Source organism: Pezoporus occidentalis, unplaced genomic scaffold (genome assembly GCF_034315485.1).
Source record: "Pezoporus occidentalis ecotype Australia unplaced genomic scaffold, CSIRO_AGI_Poc_V1 ctg121, whole genome shotgun sequence".
In the NCBI taxonomy this organism is placed as follows: domain Eukaryota; kingdom Metazoa; phylum Chordata; class Aves; order Psittaciformes; family Psittacidae; genus Pezoporus; species Pezoporus occidentalis.
In genome coordinates this window covers 2,750,347-2,772,652 of record NW_026913006.1, presented here as the reverse complement: position 1 = coordinate 2,772,652, position 22,306 = coordinate 2,750,347, and the positions used below count along the sequence as shown (strand labels likewise).

The 22,306-nt window shown below is 42.3% G+C and overlaps 1 protein-coding gene across 5 annotated transcripts in view; it reads right to left on the bottom strand.

The window, feature by feature from the left end:
- Positions 1 to 22,306, bottom strand: part of ANO1 (anoctamin 1) — an 82,875-nt gene that overhangs the window by 44,551 nt on the left and 16,018 nt on the right. For all 5 annotated transcript variants that reach the window (XM_062607271.1, XM_062607266.1, XM_062607268.1 and 2 more), the window contains exons 2-3: positions 5,460 to 5,638; positions 1,717 to 2,040 (exon numbers count right to left, since the gene is read on the bottom strand). In XM_062607271.1, the coding sequence (XP_062463255.1) occupies positions 1,717 to 2,040; positions 5,460 to 5,638 (503 nt within the window). The remainder of the gene's footprint in view (positions 1 to 1,716; positions 2,041 to 5,459; positions 5,639 to 22,306) is intronic.

Below are 22,306 nucleotides of genomic sequence, written 5' to 3'. Positions count from 1 at the left end.
GATTTATTTCACGGAAGGGAGTTTCAGTGACTTAGCAAACATAATCTGTTTAAGAAACCTTTGCTCTCTTTGCAATTAGTATGGCCTCCAGTGCAACTTTGGGGTGTGCTTTTCAAGCCCAAGGGATTGCAGGTTTTTCACCCTACACTGAATGAAGGATATAGAAGCTGGGGGAATTCCCTGTGGCTTCCTTTCATCTCTATACATTCCTGATCTGGTTTGGTATCTTGTACTGAAAGAGCAGAGTTCTCTCTCTTTCATGGTGTTCTGGCTTGAAATCTGAGCCCTCATCTGTCATTTCAAACAATATTACATGTCATAGGTGGGGACCTCCCACTTTGCTAGGGATTTAACTATCTATGGCTGGCACAGCAAGCTTCCAGTTCACTACAACAAATTGCAAGTTTTAGAGAAAGTAAGTCTTATATCCATCTGGGGGACAGAGAAGTGAAAGTGTTTTTTTGCATTATAACATGCAAAATATGTGTTTTATTTCATAGATCATATGAATCAAAATTCCCAGACTGGTTTGTATTGGAAGGGACCTTAAAGCTCATCCAGTTCCAACCCCCTACCATGGGCAGGAACACCTTCCACTAGATCAGGTTGCTCCAAGCCCTGTCCAACCTGGCCTTGAACACTGCCAGGGATGGGGCAGCCACAGCTTCTCTGGGCAACCTGTGCCAGGGCCTCACCACCCTCACAGGGAAGAACTTCTGCCTAAGAGCTCATCTAGATCTACCCTATGTCAGGTTAAAGCCATTCCCCCTTGTCCTACAGGTCCTTATTAAAAGCCCATCTACAGATTTCCTGTAGGCTCCCTTTAAGTATTGGAAGACTGTTACAAGGTCTCTCCCTAAGATAAACATATGATATATATATTTTATATATCTTTCATTATGTATCTGCATGTAATTTGTGGGTAATAGGTGGCAGATTTAGTTTTTTTAACACTCTGATCACAGGTCTGATCTCAGCTTTTAGATCCAGTAAAGAAACCCAGCATAAATGTTTACCCTCCTTCACAGGAATTTCAGGTTGGATCAGTTAATTATAATAGTTTTCTTTGAAGTCAGTATAGTCCTGCTTATTCCTACTAATCACACACTGGCAGTACTTCATACACATCATTTTTCACAGAGTCTAATGGTCTTTTAATAGAATATGCTGTTTTCAGGGTACAGGTGAAAGTGTTACAAGCTGTACTGTTCATATCTAAGAATGGAAAGAGTAAACTATAACACAGACCCACGTGCTCCAGCTAAAGCATGTACTGGAACCTCCTGAGCAAATTGCATTCCCCTGAAGTCTCTACTGAGGTAGAGAAATGTCACTGTCAGTATCAGATATTTTTCATCAGAACTGGATTTACCAGTGGCTCCAAACCACAGCATACTGTAAACCCACCAAACTGGGATTAGTACTTGGAGCAAAGTTGAGAGCAGTCTAAGTCTCACATCTAGACGTGGCAACACATCAACAAGCTGTGCAACAGTGCATGTGCCATGAATCCTGGCCAAGAAAAGTAAGGAACTTCACCTCACTGCAGCATTAACACCACCATGGCCCATTGCTGTGAAGTGAATTAAATCACTGGGCAAGGATGGAGCTGCCAGAACTGGAATCAAATTCTGGAAGAGTTGAGCTTTTATAACATCTCCCAGGATTCAATCACTAGTTATCCTCCTTATCTTTGTCTTTGAAATAGCTCCTTACATCCTCATCGTGTTCCAGTTCCAGGCCAGCCTCCACAAGGTTCCCTTCGTACTCCTCCCTGCGAAATCTCTTGTCATCTTCATGGTAATCCATGTGAGGCTCGCTTTCCCCCATCTCCAGCTGCACTCCTTTCCCAGGAAGGGGCTGCTCCTGCTTGGTGCTCCGGGCGGTTGAATCATTGTGAGCTCTCCTGGTGACTGTCCTCCCCGCTGAGGGCTTCTTGTATTGATAAACTAGGATGTAGTCTACTTTTCTCTTGCCATCTCTGAAGTAGAGTCCATATCTGCAGTCAGCATCTGGATTTTTGGATAGGGAATTTAATAACTGGAAACAGGGAATGAGGGTGTGGAGAAGGAGAGAGGGGAAGAAGGATGAGTACACATGCCAACATGGACACCAGACAGACCATATCCTTGTATCAAGGACTCCTTGCCTGGAGCACACACTGACCTATCTTCACACAGCAAGCAGAGGGGAGGAGCCCCCCCAGTAATACTCAAAACAATTTTGCAAGTAAACACCTGCAATTTTACAGCTAGCCAGCTGGATTTCATTGGCCAGAAATAAATAGATAAAATGACGGGGATTTAATCTAACTACCAGCACACTAGTTCATAAGTCATCTACTTGGTGGATTTGATTTTCTCCTTTGGGGGTTAATCACCACTAAGATCATCTGTCTTTTTCCACTCAAAACATATCTGGGTTTCAATTCTGACAAATAGATTAATATCATGTGGAAACATTTCTCACTTCTCTTATCTATCATTGCAAGTTTGTATCATCTGAGAAAGAGATCATCTTAGATACAGACTGAAGGGAGCCAGCTGGTCAAGAATCCAGGCCAAAACTACAGATGGCTCATAGCCAGGAAAGTTCACTGCTTACTGAGTCCATCACCTTTTTTTTCCCCACTTATAAAACCCTTGTGGCTTTGCAGTCTAATGGTGCCAAAGGGTTTATCCCCATCTTGAATTGACACTGTGTAAGTGCTGCAAGATGCGAGAGATGTAAGACTTAAAACACAATTCCATTTCCAAGCATTTATCTGAAAAATTGCCCAGGGCAACTGTAGAAACATAAAAAAGTACTAATTATTAATTTCTCCTTCCCATGCCTAATTCACAATTCTACCCTTGGAGATACACAGACCATTTAAAAAGCATGAAAATTCACTGGTAACTTGCATTTGTTTTTACAAAAAATGCTGCGTGGATTTTTTTACAAAAAATGAGTGGATAATTTCAGGAACATTTTCTGGCCTTTAATTTTACATAAGTATGTTAAGCCTCCATGTAGGGAAAAGGACTTCTGCTCAATATGATACCAATTGGCTATGAGTTAGAAATTCTATCAGTCAAAATCCATTTGGGATATGTATACCTTCTGCTTTCACACATAAGACCATGAATCTAAGTTACCTAGAATGAGCTCTTTAAAAAACAGATTAAAAGAGCAACCTCTGAGTTTACTGCACAGTATATCACAGCCAATATGGCCAAAACATCATCAAAACCCACCCAATGTTACACAGATTTGCATCTTTCTTTGAACATCCTTTTGGGGAGGGCAGGTCCCAGCTACCTTAACTATAAATCATTGCATCTAAGAGACAGACTGATCTCCCTTTTTTGCCTTGGCAAAATTTTTACTCAGACAACAAATTCAAGCGGGAAACCCCAACTTCCTGAGTTTGGAAGGAGGAGGAAGTGTAAGTAATTAGACACGTGTAATAAGATGAGCGCAGAGCGATACCAAGCAACAAGGAGGACTGCAGAGAGCAAGAGCCCGAGATGCCAGGCAGTCTGAAGTGGGAATGAGGAACATTTGTTACCTTCCAAAGCCTGACTTGATTATGTCTGCCCAGGGCCAGCTTGGCCACAGATCTGCATCTCCTCAGTCCCTCACAGTTTCACTCCATGCCTGCCTTTGGTATGTTTCTCTCTCCTTTTCATGGAATCCCAGACTGGCTTGGGTTGGAAGGGACCTTAAAGCTCATCCAGTTCCAACCCCCTGCCATGGGCACGGACACCTTCCACTAGACCAGGTTGCTCCAAGCCCTGTTCAACCTGGCCTTGAACACTCCCAGAGATGGGGCAGCCACAGCTTCTCTGGGCAACCTGTGCCAGGGCCTCACCACCCTCACAGGGAAGAACTTCTGCCTAAGAGCTCATCTCAGTCTCCCCTCTGTCAGGTTAAAGCCATTCCCCCTTGTCCTGTCCCTACAGACCCTTGTCCAAAGCCTCTTTAGGGCACTGGAAGCTGCTCTAAGTTCTCCCCTTAAGAAGCCTTCTCTTCTCCAGGCTGAGCAAGCCCAGCTCTCTCAGCCTGTCTCCAGAGCAGAGCTGCTCCAGCCCTCGCAGCATCTCTGTGGCCTCCTCTGGACTCACTCCAACAGCTCCACATCCTTCCTGTGTTGTTGCCCCAGAGATGGACACAGGACTGCAGCGGTGGGTTCTCCCTAGAGCACAGTAGAGGGGCAAAATCCGCTCCCTTGACCTGCTTCTCACACTCTGGGGATGCAGCCCAGCACATGGGGGGGTTCTGGGCTGAAGCACACACAGCTGCTTGCAGTGGGATCCTCCAGCATCACACCTCTTTTCCATTGAACTTAAACCCTTTGCTCCAAATACATAAACACAGAGTAAAACAATTTAGCATTTGCTGCCACCATGTCATTCACTCTCTGTCCTATTCCCGCTTTCCCTTGCTCCACATCTGTCTTATTTAGCCATAACAATAACATATTCTTCAGGGCATAGGCTGCTACCTGTTTGTGCCCTGTCTAGATATTCCTATTTAGCTCTTAAGCATAACTACAATATAGAAGTCCATTATTAAGTATTCCTTTCTGACTGCTTCATAATTAATGGCATGCACATGTGAATCCAGAATATGTTTCTAAGCGAGCTGACAGTCTTGCTAGATTATTTTACAGATGGGATATTAATGCTGAAAGGTACTCAGGCCACATCCTTTCTTGAAGTGCTGCTACAATGAGAGTTACACTGACCTGGACCATGTAAAGCTCATGTCAATTCAGCTGTAAATGAGACAGAGAAACAACATTTCAGTTTACCACAGCAGGAAGGATGCTTACACTCTGACAGAATTATTCCTCCATGCTCCATCCCAATTAAGCACAAGCACAATGAATTCAACATTGCTTTGTCTGGTACAGCTTCCCCCAGGGAGAACTGTTACATAGCTCACTCTACCTCAGTTCCTTCACCTGAATAAATTCCTTTTTATGTGTTTATGACATAACCAACTCCTAATCCTTTTGGGTACTCAGATTATTTTTAAATTTGTCTTAAAGAATCCACCAACGCACAATTAATGACACTGGAAATTGAACCTCTATTGCGTGCTACAGAATATTAGTTATACCTACATTAACAATAGCTGTTGCATGAAATTTTGGACATTTTTTCTGTTCTGCTGTTTATGGGCCAAGAGATTTAAAGGCTGTCACAGCCTCATTGCCAGATTCTTTACTTGGAGAACAGCCAGATCCTTTTTACACTACAGGTTAAATAAGGATCCCTTGCTTTCCTTCTTCACATCAAAGAACAAACCCCACTAAATTAGCGTGTACTATGGCTGGTGGCAATCCTCAGCACCTCTGAAAAAAAGGAGGGAGAAGATTCCAGAGAATCCTGGGAATGGAAAGAATGAGAAATAAGCTCAGGAGTAAAGTGCAGGACACCAGTTATGACATGTCTAGCAAGTCATTTACTCACTGTACTCTCATGCTGGTCATATCCTATATCCTCTAGAGCTCGGATGTTGATGATATGGATCCCCTTCTCCTCAGCAGGTAGACAAGAATATGTCTTGTTCACCCTCATTTCTCTCTCCTCCGGAGCCTCGTTGAGATCTTCTGGTAGAAAATCCACCCCACAGAACTCCCTGTCTGCATCTGAAAAGAAAAGGCACAGTTTCATCATGACACTTTTAATCCCAACCCTTGCTCCTCCCAGAGCCACCCAAAAGGTGAAACGTATCCTGTTCCTGCCTTCTTCTGCCAATGAGCCCTTGTGCAGGGCTCCCACCCCTTCTCCCTGCCTCCTCCACAGTCCTCTTTAGCCCTGCATAGGTTTCCTCCTCTGGAGGAGGAGTGCTCAGTTAACTTTTAAGCACTGCTGTCTCGGGATGTGTTTACTCTGTGGTCTCATAAAGTAGTTTTATTTATCAGTAAAAGGAAAAAAGGGGGAAAAAAGTCTGAGAATGAGCTGGTGACAATAGGTGGCATGGAGTTTTCCCCTTTTCAGTAGGCATTTTCTCCTTCAACAAGCACTTGTTCATGCTGAAAAACTAAGCAGTGGGTTTCCTCTCAAGTCCCTATGTACTGTATCTGATTTATGGAACCATTCTTATTTAAGTAAATCTTGAAAGTCTGAGGTTTGCCCCCTCTCACCCTGCCAGACATCCATATGTTTCTGCTTCTTACTGAAGTCTATAGATGGGCTAAAGGATTTCATGTGAAAATTTCCCTACCAACTAAGCAACCAGACAAAATGCAAACTAGTGGTTGCATATGTGCATTTATGCCAGCAATAGAAGGCATAGAAGGCAAAGTTTTCCAAGATTTTATTCATTTTGACATTAAAATAAAACACTGCAGCATTATGGCCTTTTTATTAACCACACAGGAGCTGGATTTACTTGTCTAACGAGTGAAGATAACGCAAGAATTTTAGAATGGATCCCAAATTAACTCTCCCCCAGAAACGAACCACAAAACCAAGCAGAGGAGCATGCTCTAATAGCAGCTATATTACAACAGGCTGTTGTTGCTGCAGTCAACACTGTCCCTGGAGCAGATAGCAGCAGATGTCTTACACAATTAGCTCATTGGGAAAAATACTTCCCTCCTACCTAGAGCTGCCCCTAAGCTTATGAGGAGAAGATAGATATCACCTGTTCATTAGCTATATCTTAGCCTAAGAGCATGTTACTCCTCTTCACCAAACTACTGGTCTGGATTTGATTGAACTTCAGGGATGCTGTGGAAGGAAGATACCAGGAAAATTTCATTCCCAAACAAGTTTGCAGATGAAGTAAAACTGAGGAGCACGGCTGATAAGCTGGAGGGATCTCCAAAGCCTGGAAGAATTGCCTGAGAACAGCCTCATGGAACTCAACAAAGTCAGATATGAAGTCCTGCACTTGGACAGACTAGTCTCAAGCACAAACTGGGCATGAAGTAGATAAAATGTAGTTCCACAGAAAAGGACTTGAGGATCCAAGTGGACAGGTTCAAAGTGAGTGACTGTCTTCAGTGGTGAAGGGTAGCTGCATATAAGACTCCATTAGTAAAAAAGCCAAGACAGTAGATCTAAGGAAGCAATCTTCTCCTTTATTTGACACTTGCCAGAACATAGCTGCTGTGCCCAGTTTTGGCTCCCCAGCACAAGAAGGACATTGACAAACTTGAACAAGTTTGTGTAAGAATGGTCAGAGGCCTTAAAGTGTACAAGTAGAGGCTGAGCTACCTGTATTTATGAAGCACAAAGAAGACAAGGCAAATGATGGGACCCAAGAGCTGGAGTACCTCTATTACGGAGACAGGCTGACAGAGGTGAGCTTGTTCAGCCTGGAGAAGAGAAGGCTCTGGGGGGAGAGACTGTAGGGGCAAGACAAGGGGGAATGGCTTTAACCTGACAGAGGGAAGATTCAGACGAGCTCTTAGGCAGAAGTTCTTCCCTGTGAGGGTGGTGAGGCCCTGGCACAGGTTGCCCAGAGAAGCTGTGGCTGCCCCATCCCTGGCAGTGTTCAAGGCCAGGTTGGACAGGGCTTGGAGCAACCTGATCTAGTGGAAGGTGTCCCTGCCCATGGCAGGGGGATGGAACTGGATGAGCTTTAAGGTCCCTTCCAACAAAAACCACTCTGTGATTCTATGATAAACATACGCTCCTGGAACACATGGGAATTGAAACAAATGTGATAAGCTGCAGAATCCGATGTACACATTTTATTCTATAGCTGTAAAATACTCATTTAGTAATACAACAACTTTTGGAACTTTGTCAGCATAACAACCTAGGGTTTTATTTAGAAGAATGCCTGAAGCAACTTTCTAGAAACCATAAGTGCTATAAAAATCCTGTCTCCTTTTCCTCCTTTCACATTTTGTTGGGCTTGTTTAGCCTGGAGAAGTCTCTGGGGAGACCTGAGAGAAGCATTCCAATACCTAAAGGGGGCTGCAAGAAACCTGGAGAGGGGCTTTAGACAAGGGCTTGTAGGGACAGGACAAGGGGGAATGGCTTTAACCTGACAGAGGGCAGACTGAGATGAACTCTTAGGCAGAAGTTCTTCCCTGTGAGGGTGCTGAGGCACTGGCACAGGTTGCCCAGAGAAGCTGCGGCTGCCCCATCCCTGGCAGTGTTCAAGGCCAGGCTGGATGGGGCTTGGAGCAGCGTGGTCTAGTGGAAGGTGTCCCGGCCCATGGCAGGGGATTAGAACTGGATGAGCTTTAAGGTCCCTTCCAACCCAAACCAGTCTGGGATTCTATTGAGTATGGATCTGACTACACTGAGTATTTCACAATGAACCTGTGAACTGAAAAGTGCTAGTTTAGAAACTGCAATTGGGATGGATTAGGTTTGGAGCAGAAAATCACACGCTTCATTGAGTATGAACAAGCTAACTGTGCTCTGGAGCTGCACACTGAGCAGCATTTGTTAAGTCCACAGTAGAGAGCAAGGAGACCTGCTCAAATGATTCAGTGCTATTGTGCAAGCCCAAACAATCACCTAGCTGCGAGCATATATTTACACTGCTGTTTACCCATCTGTAACTTGGCAATATACTGGAAAGAACAAATACCTCAGGTAGACAATGAATCATACCAGTTTGGTTCATTATATCTACTGGAAAAGATGTGAAATGGGAGAACTTTAATGATACAATCTTAATTACAGCAAGTTGTATTTCTCTACTTCAAGATGATGTCAGGATTTAATACTAAGTAAAGCCATCCAAGCCACTTGGGTAATTACAAACGCACAGGGATTATACCTACTGCACTTATGCTGATTTGGCAGAGGTCAAACCAGTCTCTTGTGGAACACAAGAGACTTTTTATATGGAATAGTTTTTTAAAGACTTAAAAACATCAACCTCTATTTTGAGTTAATTGTATTAAACAAGGACAATAATTTCTTCTCAAATTCATGTTCAGAATTATTTATGGCAGGATAGTAGATGCAATATGAAGAGTATAAAGCACATGTGTGTCTTAATTCCTCTAGAGTCACATATTAATCTCTCTGTTGGGAGCTGAAAAAGGAGAGTATTGTGAAAATTGCTAGCTTTGCTGCCTTCTAACATTGACTAATCCACTCTCTTCTATTTACTAAGCAGAAAACACTACAACAATGGTTTGAAGACGCATTCAACTTATTTCAACATAGACATATTAACCAACTAGCCCTTTCTCCTCCATATCCACAGCTGCAGTTGTTAGGAAACCCATGGATTTCAAGACAGCAGAAGTTCCTAATATTCCTGGAACATAGACCCACGTGATGCTTCTTTTAGTTTATTATGTATTGCTTTGTCATTTACCTGCATTTGTTACGAACTGTAGAGCACCCTGCCAAGAACACAATATATAATGATACACTTTAAGGTATTCCTTGCCTTGAATCATCCACATTCTGTAAGAGTGCGGAATGCTGAAAAGCATTTGATACCAATTTCTATCCCACCCGTGAACCAGGTTTGAGGAAGTATTTGGTGAACATCAGTGTATAGAACTTCTACCTTCCTTAGCACCAGTGCTGCTGGGTTATTCCCATATTTCCTGTTAATAATGTTCTATTTTTCATAGCTGATATAAAAGAACAGGCTTTTAGGTAGCATTTCTATTTACAAAGAGCTCCATAGGGTATGTGACCATACAGCTGTCTTAACAGCTTTTTGGTAAGGGGTGAGGTAAAATGAGACAGCAAGAAAATAACCATAGATATTTGCAGCAGCTCTCCAACTGCCTTGATGCTCTCTGGGGGGATTTTCCCAGAAATCTGGGGATGTCATGGATTACCCTAAGCCACCAGCTGCAATTCAGAGCATGGAGATACTACAAGGACCTTGAGAACTGCAACAAAGTTAGATATGTTTTAGCCATTCTGAAAAGATTTCTATGTAAGATGCACCAGGTACAAGGGGCTCTGTGCCATTTCCAGCACTAAATACACATGCACTATATTCATCTGAAGTAGATCAACTTATATGAATGACAATATAGGAAAAAATTAATAAACCCCCCTCAAACTTGCAAACATCTGCTCCTTTGTTCAAACTTCATCTGTAAAAGTCCTCAAACTCTTCTTGCAAGAATTAACACTATTTAATTGATAGATTTTCCACTGCAGAAATTTGACATGTTATGCTTTAACTTTTACTTATTTGGATAATGCTCCTTCCTTGGGTTTTGATGACCAGGTGAACTAGAACTGAAAATCTGCTCTAGAAATGGGTATATTTTCTGCATTACTAGCCTCAGATTTGATCATCTACTTTTTACTTTAGTCATAATCGCATCTAAACGCTGAATATTGGCAGGAAAAAAACCCAAACAAAAAACGCAACCAAACAAAAAACCAACACCAGATTTCTTCATTAAAATAAATGGAAAATTGCATTCACACAACACAGTTTTAACAGAAGTATCCTGTACTAGTTCTAAAATGGAATTATCAAATCAGCATGATGATATATATACATATATATATATATATAAATGAACAACTATTTCATTTGTCAGTCTAAAACCAGTGACTTTGCTGAAGCTGGCTTCTTTGAAAGTGGCTAGAACAAAAAAAGTCAAAGAAATCTATGTAAGTTTGCTGTACTAGTTTTTCTCAACAAAGAAGAGGCATAAGTGTTGCAAGACAAAATTATTCAAGACTTTTAAATGTTCACATAGATATCTTTCTGACTCAAGGGAGAACTTAGAGCAGCTTCCGGTGCCTAAAGGGGCCAACAAGGAATGTGCAGAGGGGCTTTGAACAAGAGCCTGCAGGGACAGGACAAGGGGCAATGGGTTTAAACTGGCAGAGGGGAGACTGAGATGAGATCTTAGGCAGAAGCTCTTCCCTGTGAGGGTGGTGAGTCACTGGCACAGGTTGCCCAGAGAAGCTGTGGCTGCCCCATCCCTGGCAGTGTTCAAGGTCAGGTTGGACAGGGCTTGGAGCAACCTGACCTAGTGGAAGGTGTCCCTGCCCATGGCAGGGGGTTAGAACTGGATGAGCTTTAAGGTCCCTTCCAACACAAAACAGTCTGGGATCCTGTGATTATATAAATAGGGATAAAATTCAGAACATAAAATTAAGGATCACAGAGGATGAGTTCCCTGAGTGAATTGATATTATAATGACCTAACATCAGTTCTTCCCCAAAGTATTCTGAAATACTATCTCTATGGAGATTAGATTCCTTAAACTGAAGACATTTGTTTCTTATGAATTAACCAAAAGTGGTGTGTGTAGCTCTCAGAATTGGTAATGACCTAGCAATAGTGAAGAAGCATACTGAGGAAGCTGGGCAAACACAGAGAGATATACATGGAAAAAAACAAAACACAGAGAGATATATATGGAAAAAACAAATTATACACACACATATATAAAGAAAGGCTGTATATTTTCTTTATACTATGCTTTCTGCAGAAGAATTGCTAGTATATGCAATATCATAGAATCACAGAATGATCTGGGTTGGAATGATTGGGTTCCAACCCCCTGTCATGGGCAGGGGCACCTCACACTAGACCAGTATGTCAGATATTTTCTGGATTTGGGTTCTTTTTTAAAATCTTTGCTAGATACTGAGTGATTTTGCTTACTATACATTGCCCCCTAGCAGTAGAATCCTCCTCCAGCACATTTGAAACCATTTCTCTACCTCTTGTACCTTCCCAGTTTCAAAGCTACAGGTTAATCCTTGGGCTAAGAAAAAAAAAAAAAAAAAAAAAACACCATAATTCTTACAAGCAACTCACCTATCACTTCTTTTCCCTTTTTGGTGCTTTTATTGTTTGTTTTTATTTTTTCCTCCCTTCCTGATCTCCTTCCTGATCTATTAGAAGGTTGTTAGACTTGGAGCCTGAAATCCCTGCTTTGTCCCCAGGAAAGGCAAGGCAAATGTCAAGGCAGCTGCAGTGTGCCACCCCAGCAGTGCCTCTCATTCCTGACCTATGGGTCATTCCTGCTGGCCAGCAGAGCTGTGCAACGGGAATGCCAGAGAGGATCCCCGCCGCTGGCAGTGAGGGCAATGCTTTTTTAGGTTGCTGACACCTGTTGACGAGGCACTGGCAAAGGACCAAGAGCCCAGCCAGGAACCACTGTGCTCTCCAAGAAGCGCTCATACACATCCTGAACATTTGTTCTGTTGAAAGTCCAAAAGTTAAGCACTGATTAGATCCACATCTGTGACCATTTAAGTTTTCCCTTGCCTCTCCAGTTGGGAACAGCCAGATGTTGCCTCTAGCTGCACTGCTTCAGGAGGTGTACTAATACCATTAAATAACGTGGCAGGCAAAAGGGCTGCTGGAAAAGGCAACCAACCTACCCGTAGGCAAGATGAATGCTGTCAGGGATGTTGCCACCTCCTGTTCTGTGAGGCGACACTGAGGTGACTCCTTGCCACTTCCATCTGCTGTAGGAGGACACCCTGGAAATCACCTATCTCCTTGCTTTCGCATTTCTTTTCAAACGCGGCTGCAGCCTAGGCCTGTACATGTTATTACCTTAATGAAGCAAACAGGAGGTTATGATCCAATCCATCAAAAGAAAAAGGATAAATGGCGAAACGAAATTTGGATTTCAAGGCCAGTTTCCTTTACAGAACAGAAACACTTTTAAAGCTGGACAATCTTAATATAGCACTGACAACTTTATTCTCACTTCATCGTCCACTGAACAGCAGAGCCCTTTCAGACATACTGTGATCAGGATTTGGGAGTCTGAAAATCAACTCGTATCACACAAGTGGAGAAAATTCAGCTCCTGGCATGACTATTTGAAATGTCATTTTGCTTCCTCTATTTCTCCAAACTGCCTTACCAACACTGGGTCTCCAGAGTGGGACTGTAGCTTTATTGGAAGGCCCTTCACACCTTTAAAGTTATTGATCTATTACTACCAGCAGCATGTTAAAAGGAGGTTAGAAGAACACACAGCTATATGAAATCTTTTATATTCCTGCCTTTCTATTTTTGTTTTTAAAAAGTCATTTCCTGTTTGCAGTAGGTAGCCATAGGCTTTAACATGTCTGAGCTGACACAAGAATTATGACGTAAAATGTAAAAAAGGTGGAGCAAAATCACCTAAAAATTGTAGTGATAGTAAAATGAAATAGCATTTTGAACAACATATAAAGGACCAGAAAATATAAATTCTATGTATCAAGACTCATGCTGCCTGTTTATTTAGACCCTGGAAAATCCCACATTTCATATAAACACACAAAGCCTCTCCCACCCCCATCAAGACAAATTTGCACTTCCCCCCCGCCCCCGCTACTTAATGTCTATTAAGTAAGTCTGTTTTCAGACTTATTCCTCAATTACTTAAATTAAACATCAGCTACCAGACACTGGAAAAAATATTTTAGCTTTGCTTCTGTTGCTATTCAACAGTAAGCAGCACTGAAGCCTTGCTCAAGTCCACTGCAGATTGTGCTTTGCAAACTGTAACTATAGCTTTACACATTGATAGTACTTCAGAGAAAATAGAGATCCACTAAATCTACACCCTATGAATCATATTAGTTCTGTTTTGAAGGGTTATGATGCTCGTCATTTTTGTTTGTAAGTTCCAAAGGAAGGCAAATGTTACTAATGGGAGCACTAAAATCAAAGGAAAAAATACTAAAAAAAAGGTATGATGGGGAGAGAATTAGTATCTACTGGGACAATGTACACCTAAACTCTCACAGCAGCTTTTAGAAGTATCTGAATACATTAAAAATATTAATTAGCACAGAATCCCAGACTGGTTTGGGCTGGAAGGGACCTTAAAGCTCATCCACTTCCAACCCCCTGCCATGAGCAAGGACACCTTCCACTAGACCAGGTTGCTCCAAGTCTTGTCCAGCCTGGCCTTGAACACTGCCAGGGATGGGGCAGACACAGCTTCTCTGGGCAACCTATGCCAGCACCTCAGCACCCTCACAGGGAAAAACTTCTTCCTAATGTCTAGTGGACTTCTTCCTCGTCTAGAGGAAGGTGTCCCTGCCTGTGGCAGGGGGCTGGAACTGGATGAGCTTTAAGGTCCCTCCTAACCCAAACCAGTCTGGGATTCTATGAAGATAGTCTGGGTAAGAAAGGAAAGAGCAACTCCTGCCAAGAGCAACCCTTTGACATCAGTGCAAGGAGACAGAAATCATGATTTGTTTTCATACTTTCTGAGAAAGACATGGAAGATGTTGTAACCTTGTTATTTATACAGGGCCAAGGTTTCATCCTAGAATTTAGGAGAGGGATTTATTTTCCTCTAAAGTGTGATTGAGTTTATAAGCTTAAGACAAGGGCTTATTGTATTTTTCTGTTTTGGTTAGCAGAATAATGTTTCATTCGTTGTCTTTTTTTAAAAAAAAAAAAAGGAAAATGTTCTGTTCACTTATTTAGCAAATGTTTATCAGTTTGGTGAAAAAAAAACTCAACAATGGAATAAAATGGTATTCAACTTTAATATATTGCTTATCTTCAAGCATTGAAGAGTTTAGAAAAAATAATACTCTGCATGAAAAAAAAAGGTTTTGCCAAAATATTTAGAAAAGTAACTTATTTGAATACTGTCCTTTAGTGTATCTATTATTGCATAAACTTTTTCCATATAGATTGTAAACTGCTATTTGCAAACTTTAAGTTTGTTAGTAACAGATACTCTATATTGGTTGCTTCAACCAGTTTACAAAACATATGAGGCATTTTTGCCAGAAAGGTGTAAAGTCCCATGAATAGTCTCTCTATTTTTTATTTGATTTTAATATATTTAGTCTCTTCAGAAATTACCTTGAAGTGATTACTTTTAAACATGCAATACATTTCTTGCTGATTAAGAGAAAGGAATTTTTCTTTCCCTGACCACAGTAGTGATGTCAATACTAAAACTTTAGAGCAGCTCCCAGTGCCTAAAGGGGCTGCAAGAAATCTGGAGAGGAGCTTTGGACAAGGACCTGTAGGGACAGGACAAAGGGGGAATGGCTTTAACCTGACAGAGGGGAGACTGAGATGAGCTCTCAGGCAGAAGTTCTTCCCTGTGAGGGTGGTGAGGCACTGGCACAGGGTGCCTGGAGAAGCTGTGGCTGCCCCACCCCTGGCAACCCAAGCCAGTCTGCTATTCTGTGATTTTATTATTAATGTCCCACAATAACACATCACAAAAATGGTATTTAAATTGTATTTTGTGGAAGGCTGGATGCTTTAATGGTACTGAAAAAGTATACATGTAACTACGACTTGACCCAACCCGAAGCTTTTGAAGTGACAGTTCTCATGGGAGAAAATATCTACAAACCAGCAATGTCATCCCTGAAAGTGATGTTCCAGCAGAAAAAGAAAAAAAAAAAAATGCCTCATGGCACCTACTCCAGCCTGGGTCACAGTTCTCACATTGTCCTACTGGGATCTCCCTGTACAAGAACATAGAATTATAGAATCAGACAGGTTGGAAAAGACCTTTAAGATCACCAAGTCCAACCATGCACCAGCACTGCCAAGGCCACCACTAAACCATCTCACTGAGGGACTCGTCTGCATGGTTTGTGAGCACTTCCAGGGACAGTGACTCCACCACTGCCCTGGGCAGCCTGTTCCAATGCCTGAACACCCTCTGGGGAAGAAACTGTTCCTAATCTCCAGTCTAAACCTCCCCTGGCACAGCTTGAGGCCATTTCCTCTTCTCCTGTCACTTGTGACTTGAAACAAGAACATATCAAGCTTTCTCTGCTAATCTTTTATCTTACTAATTAGCCCTCTGGCTCTTAGAAAGGACTCAGCCTGTCACCTTTCAAATGTGATTTAAGAAGCCAAGCACCAAACCCAGCCAATTGTAGAAAATTCTGAACTACTATTTTTCATAGCAAAACAATGACTTGCTGGTTTGACAGAAAGGGGCACATTTTGCTGACCTTGAGGCCTTTTTAGCACTTGTATCCTGTTTGGCTTCTGTCCTTCTGCCTATTTATTGGGGAAATTAATGGTACAATTCCCAGAGGTTTGGATGACTTCATATAAGCCACTTCAATAAACAATCTGGAGTACTGTTTACATATGGAAATGCTTAGTAGCAGCACAAAGTGACTGGTGGTGCTGCTACTGTACCCTAGGAAAATGATGCCTTAGGTAAAAAGAGGGAAGGGGAACGGGATCATCTTGTACAGAAGGACATTTAGCTTTCATTAACCCACCAGCATCACCAGGGCACACCAGGGCTCTAAGATTTACAAATTGCAAAATATTGATTCAGTTCAGCAGATAAAAACTTTCCACTCAGCAATGACCTTTTGAAACTGTGCCCTTCTGAACAAAGCCTTGTTGCTTCATCATCAGGAGCCACATGAGGTTGTATCTTCATGGGTTACAGTCCTCATGGGTGCAATGGCTGGCAGTTCAAGCTGGGACACCAAGCTTCTGCAATTCTCAAATCCATCAATATCCCCACCACCAGCATGATGGCCATTCTGCCCTTAAGCTGGACTCTTTCTGCTGGTTTAGGGGTGGATACTTACTGGTTTTATTATTTACCGACAGTTCTGCTTTCTCCGTACTTTGTATCTATCATAATGAGGCCTTTAGTGATATGGGTTAGTGGTGGACTTAGCAGTCTTGGCAAAACAGGTGGACTTGATAATCTTATAGGTCTTTTCTACCCTCTATGAAAGACAAGGCTGCTTCTGCTCAAGTCCTGGTGTCAATCATAGAATCAGAATAGTTAGGGCTGGAAAGGACCTTAAGATCATATAGTACCAAACCCCCTGCCATGGGCAGGGACACCTCACACTAAACCATGTCACTCAAGGCTCTGTCCAACCTGGCTTTGAACACCACCAGGGACAGAGCATTCACAACTTCCTTGAGCAACCCATTCCAGTGCCTCACCACCCTCACAGTAAAGAACTTCCTCCTTATATCCAATCTAAACTTCCCCTGTGTCGTGGTTTAAACCCAGTCAGGTAACTTGTTCACTCACTCCCCCCCTTCTTTCCCTCCCCCTACTCCCGGAGGGACAGAGAGGAGAATCGAAAAGAATGCAACTCCCACAGGTTGAGAAAAGAACAGTTTAGTAACTAAGGTATAACACAAATCACTGCTGCTACCACCAATAATAACAATGATAAAGGAAATAACAAGGGAAGAGAATACAACACCTCATCACCAGCCAACCGATAACTCTCCCCCCAAGCCCGACCAAGCTCTGACCCGTATCTCCTCCAGCCCTGCAGTCGCCCAGCCCTCCCGGCTAACTCCCAGTTACATCCTGGGCATGACGTGCTGTGGTATGGAATACCTCTTTGGTCAGTTTGGGTCAGGTGTCCTGTCTCTGCTTCCTCCCAGCTTCCCCTCCTCCCTGGCAGAGCATGAGGCTCACAAAGTCCTTGGCCAAACCAAAACATCCTTGTTATCAGCTCTGTTCCTGAGCCGAAAGTCAAAACACTGCACTGCACCAGCTACCAAGAAGGAGAAACATGACTGCTACTGCTGAACCCAGGACACCCTGTTTACGTTTTAACCCATTACCCCTTGTCCTACCCCTACTGTCTGCAAAGAAGAGTTCCTCCCCAGCATCCTCATAGCACAATAATGAATACCTTGAACTTCTCAGAGTATGTAAAATATAGCCACATACAATATGATGTGGTTATCTTTCTGATCTCTTGCCTCAGCTGCTGTAAGAAATAGCTCCTCTCAGAAACTAGACTTGCTGTCCACAATGAGAATGTGTGATTCCCTCTACTGAAAGAGGTGAGGGTGATTAATCTTCTGAGTCTTTATACACTGCCTAAAAACCTTCACCTCCAAAAATCAGCTGAAGTTGTTGCTCAATCTCTAGAAAACTTCACCTGGTACATCAGTTCCTCTCAAACATATGTTTTAAGGGGTATCTTTGTAAGGGCCCTTCCAACCCTAACCAAACCTCCTTTTGCTATCAGTAACAACTTCAAGTTGCTGTGTTGCTCGAGTTCCCGTATGATGGTGTTAAGAGATGGCTAACACCCCTCTACTCCAACAGCCACCTAGGTCTTCTCTGTGGGAGACACATATCCTGTTGAGAATGCCTAGTTACCACTGGTAGCAGAGGTGCTCTCAGAGCAGAACAGCAGAAAACAGTGTCAAACCAACCTTTTGACTTACACTTTATGATCAAACTGCAGCTAACACCTTATGATTGAACTGCACACCTACTGCCTGTCAGCCCTGTGCCCAAAAGCAACAGGGCTTCTTGATTCCAAGGAACACCCACAAAAATACCTTTTCTACGACTGTAATTCCTTTACAACCCCATCAGGGCTCTCAGTACGGTGGAATGTGATTTCTGATTAAACACAGGCTGTTCTTAACTGTCTGCAGAGGTAATACTTGGTGGCTCTGTCTAGCATTGCAGGATACTTCAGGACTCCTTTATGTATCAGTTGATCTAAGTACAACTATCCATCTGTGAGACACAGCTCAGGAAAAAGGCAAAGGACAATTTAGGGTATATCAAGCAAGAGACTTCCAGTAAAGATGAAAAAACATCATTTCTCTAGGATATGGCCTGCAGTATTCATCACCCCCTATTTCAGCAACATGAACTCAAACTTAAACAGATGGAGAATGACTCGGGGGGGGGGGGGGGTGGAGGTGGTGGTGATGGAAGGAGAAGCTTGTCTTTCTAGAAGACAATAAAAGAACTACCCCTTCATTACTCTCTTTTCCCCCTGAGTCAAGAAACCAAAGGGCAATGAAGAACAAATAAAGCACATATGTGACTACATTAACATTTAGATCATTAGAGATAAGCCTCCAAATCAAAGACATGAGGTTTCTATCAGAGGAATGGAAGCAAAGAAAATAGAAAATAAAAATAAATAAATACATCAAATCAAACTATTTTTATAATGGTACTTGAGAAATTCATGAATGGGATTCTGTAATGTGGTTCCCCGAAATAGCAAAGATTTAGACATGATGACCCAAGAGTTCCTGAAAGCAGCTGGCACAGAGGCCATGCATACACAGAGGGTTTCCCACTAGTTCCTTTCCTGTCATGTAAAATGGATTTTTCCCTCCAGGTTACAAATAAATTCCAGCATTAACATAGGGCACCTCAGAACAGGACAAGGATAATGAATGTTCCCCACAAACAACAATTCTACCTGGAAACCCTGTTGGCCAAATGCCTCTCTCCCATTGCTTTCTTCTAAGACATATTTTCTTAGATTTTTCTTCATTTTTGTTGTTCTCTCAGCATTAGCCTGTATAATACACGCTTTTCTTGCAAAAACCTGCTTGAAACTGGGTAAGATACTCCAGGTCAGGCTTTTCCAGCCCTGAGCCGAATTACTACATGTTCCCTACGACATAAGATATTGTGGATTTATGCCTAGTTTATGACTTATAGACCTTCTTCTGAGGAACTGCTATTTAACCAGCTAACTATTTCTACTCAGGTGGAGTGTTTTGTATTTGTCTGGTTCTCATCCCAAGTCATGAGAGCACATCCTTTTCCAGGAAGGTATGCACAACCAAGTCTGGTTTAACAATGTAAGATGTAAGGCTGCTGGTACCACATCCAACAGTTCACAGTCCCATAACACAACATGCTAAATGGTAAATATAATCACTTTACTGCTTCAAGTTCCAAGAAATTTCTGGTAGGGTAATTTGTCATGAGCACACTTAATTTTAGATCCTGTCCTGCCACAGCCACCATAAAGCTGGCATAGTATAGAGCTACCATTAACTCATTTGGGTGACTTTCTTAAGGAATCTGATAGAAATGCAAACCATAGTGACCACAGTGAAATAAAACCAGCACTTTGGAGTAACCCAGTAGTACACAGATGCAGTGTCTAAAATTGTGGAATCAGGGTAAAGGTTTGGTTTTGATATAGTAAAACTTCAGTTCATAGATACAGGAAGAGATTCTTCTCTGTAAACACATCTGATGCAAGATCACAAAGAGAACTTATGGTAACACATACACTAATTACACTAAAAAACAATCAGGGCTCCAGAACAGATAATAATGAGAAATGAACACTGAAGGAAACTTTGATGTACTTCTTAGATAACTATGGTACTTTAAAACTGGATTCAGTTCAAACATCTGAAATATCTCAGTCTGAGATCTACATTTCAGATTGAGAATATGTTGATGCACAACTAGATTTTAAAATAAATACCCAGAGCAGAATACAAACATGGATTTAAAAACACAAGAACAGACACCACTAAGGACAAAGCTTGTCAGTCCTGATGGAGGGAAACACAGACCTGTGCATATTTAAGCAGGCTATTTGTCTTGCTGATGCTAAGCAAAGATTTCTCAGAGTAGATAGGTCTGGTTCATTAGTAACCTGTAGGACCAAGTTGAAAAGGTAATTCCAAAAGCACTGGCATTCCAATAGTGACAAGGATGAGGGATAACAACACAAAGCAAAAGGACAGAAAACTGCAGTCATTCAAGCTTTTCTAAACATGCCTTCTTTACCCATATTCCCATATAGCAGTATGGGAATAACTTTTATAATAATTTCTATAACACCCCTCACCAGAAAGTCTTCCAGCTTTTCAAATTAAACAAAGTAAGCAGTAGCTCTCATTAATATAGCCACTCTTAAGTATATTTGAAACTAAGGCATGGAATGGGACATTCAAGGGGAGACAGGGCGCTCCCAGTTGCAAGTATGCATGGGCTTACTGCCACCAAAATGTCCCATCACGTTTCCATCATGTTATTCTCAAAACAGCTGCTGTGCACGAGTTCTGATGGAGTGTTTAATTACATTCAGTAAGCGTGGCAAGCCTGCTGCCACTCCTGCCTGATGGCCATCAGCATGGCCACCAGGACGGGTAACAGGACACAGACCATGGCTGTCACCTCCAAAATGGGTTCTGGCACCAACACAACTAAGTTACTGCTAGAGCCTAGCCCTTGACCTCAAGGCCAGTTTGCACAGGGCTCGGAACAACCTGGTCTAGTGGAACGTGTCCTTGCAGGGGGTTGGAACTGGATGAGCTTTAAGGTCCCTTCCAGCCCAAACCAGTCCGGGATTCTATGAACTCAGGGAAGCTTTGGTGCCTATCTTCCAACACAACATTTCCGAAGCCACCTAAACAAGCAGCATATGAAATCTGAATCACTACAAACATTGTGTTAACTCACCCTTTCTTTAAGAGGCCAAGAAATCAGCTCTTGTAATATTTTCAGCATGTTAATAGCTGCTACTACCAATGAAAACACAGGTGGAAATACTTTTCTAAAGCCCTTTCAAAAATGTTTGCATCTCCACAACGGATGATCTACCATGCTCACACACTATGTGATGCTGAGAGCAGACCAGGGATTTCAGAACCAGTCAGGAGTCAAACATTTTCTAGTGAAGGGCAGCATGTCTTTCTTTCAATCTTTCAATGCCTACTGGAGCTGAGTTACAACCAGTGGAAAACACTATTAGAAACCCTACAGTCCATAACTCTCATGGTTCAAATTCATTACTGGAATACATCAATATGGTAAGACAACGTGCAGCTTCTTCTCAAGCCTAAAAAAGGGTTCTGGATCCCATGCTACCATCTCCCAGTCAGAAAGTCCTGCTCACAGGGCAGTTTTAAAGAAAAGAACCAACATCAGAGTGCCTCCTGTTTATAATTAAGAGCTTTAATAACACTCCACCTCCTTTCTAATTTGTCTTTCAGTCTGCCTTTTTGGCCTGTTCTCAGTGACAGCCTCTCACAGATGTTGACCGTACTGTAACGCATACTTTGGTGACTATCAGCTTTACTTACTCCAGACAGATTTTTACTTAATGGCTGCTCCCCTCCCCACCCTGAGAATTAAAAGCCACAAGTTATTCCCTCATAAAGCCTTATAAAGAGAGCTTAAAGGGTAAGCTTTAGTGCTTTCAAAAAGCAGAAGGTTTCAGACATCCATCAGTTTACTTCTATATGGACATTTTGACTGGGTTTAAGTTTTGCACACAGTAGGTAAGGAATGACAGGATGTTCATTTTAAACTATGAGATTATTGTGTAAATTAGGATGGAAAGAAATCATAGAATCCCAGACTGGTATCGGTTGGAAGGAGCCTTAAAGCTTATCCAGTTCTAACCCCCTGCCACAGGCAGGGAGATCTTCCACTAGACCAGGTTGTTCCAAGCCCCATCCAACCAAATAGCAGTAGCAAGTCCAAGGAAGGGTTAAGGCTCAGACTCTGTAGCAGACTCATAATTGACTGATTGAGGTTTTAAGCAATAGAATGGTGAGAATGGAGCAAAAGCTGATGAGCTAAAGCTGGTATTGCTGTAAGATCCCTGCTTCTAAAACAGAACACCCTACTGGTGCACGGGGGGAGGCTGTGAAAGGCTCCAGTTA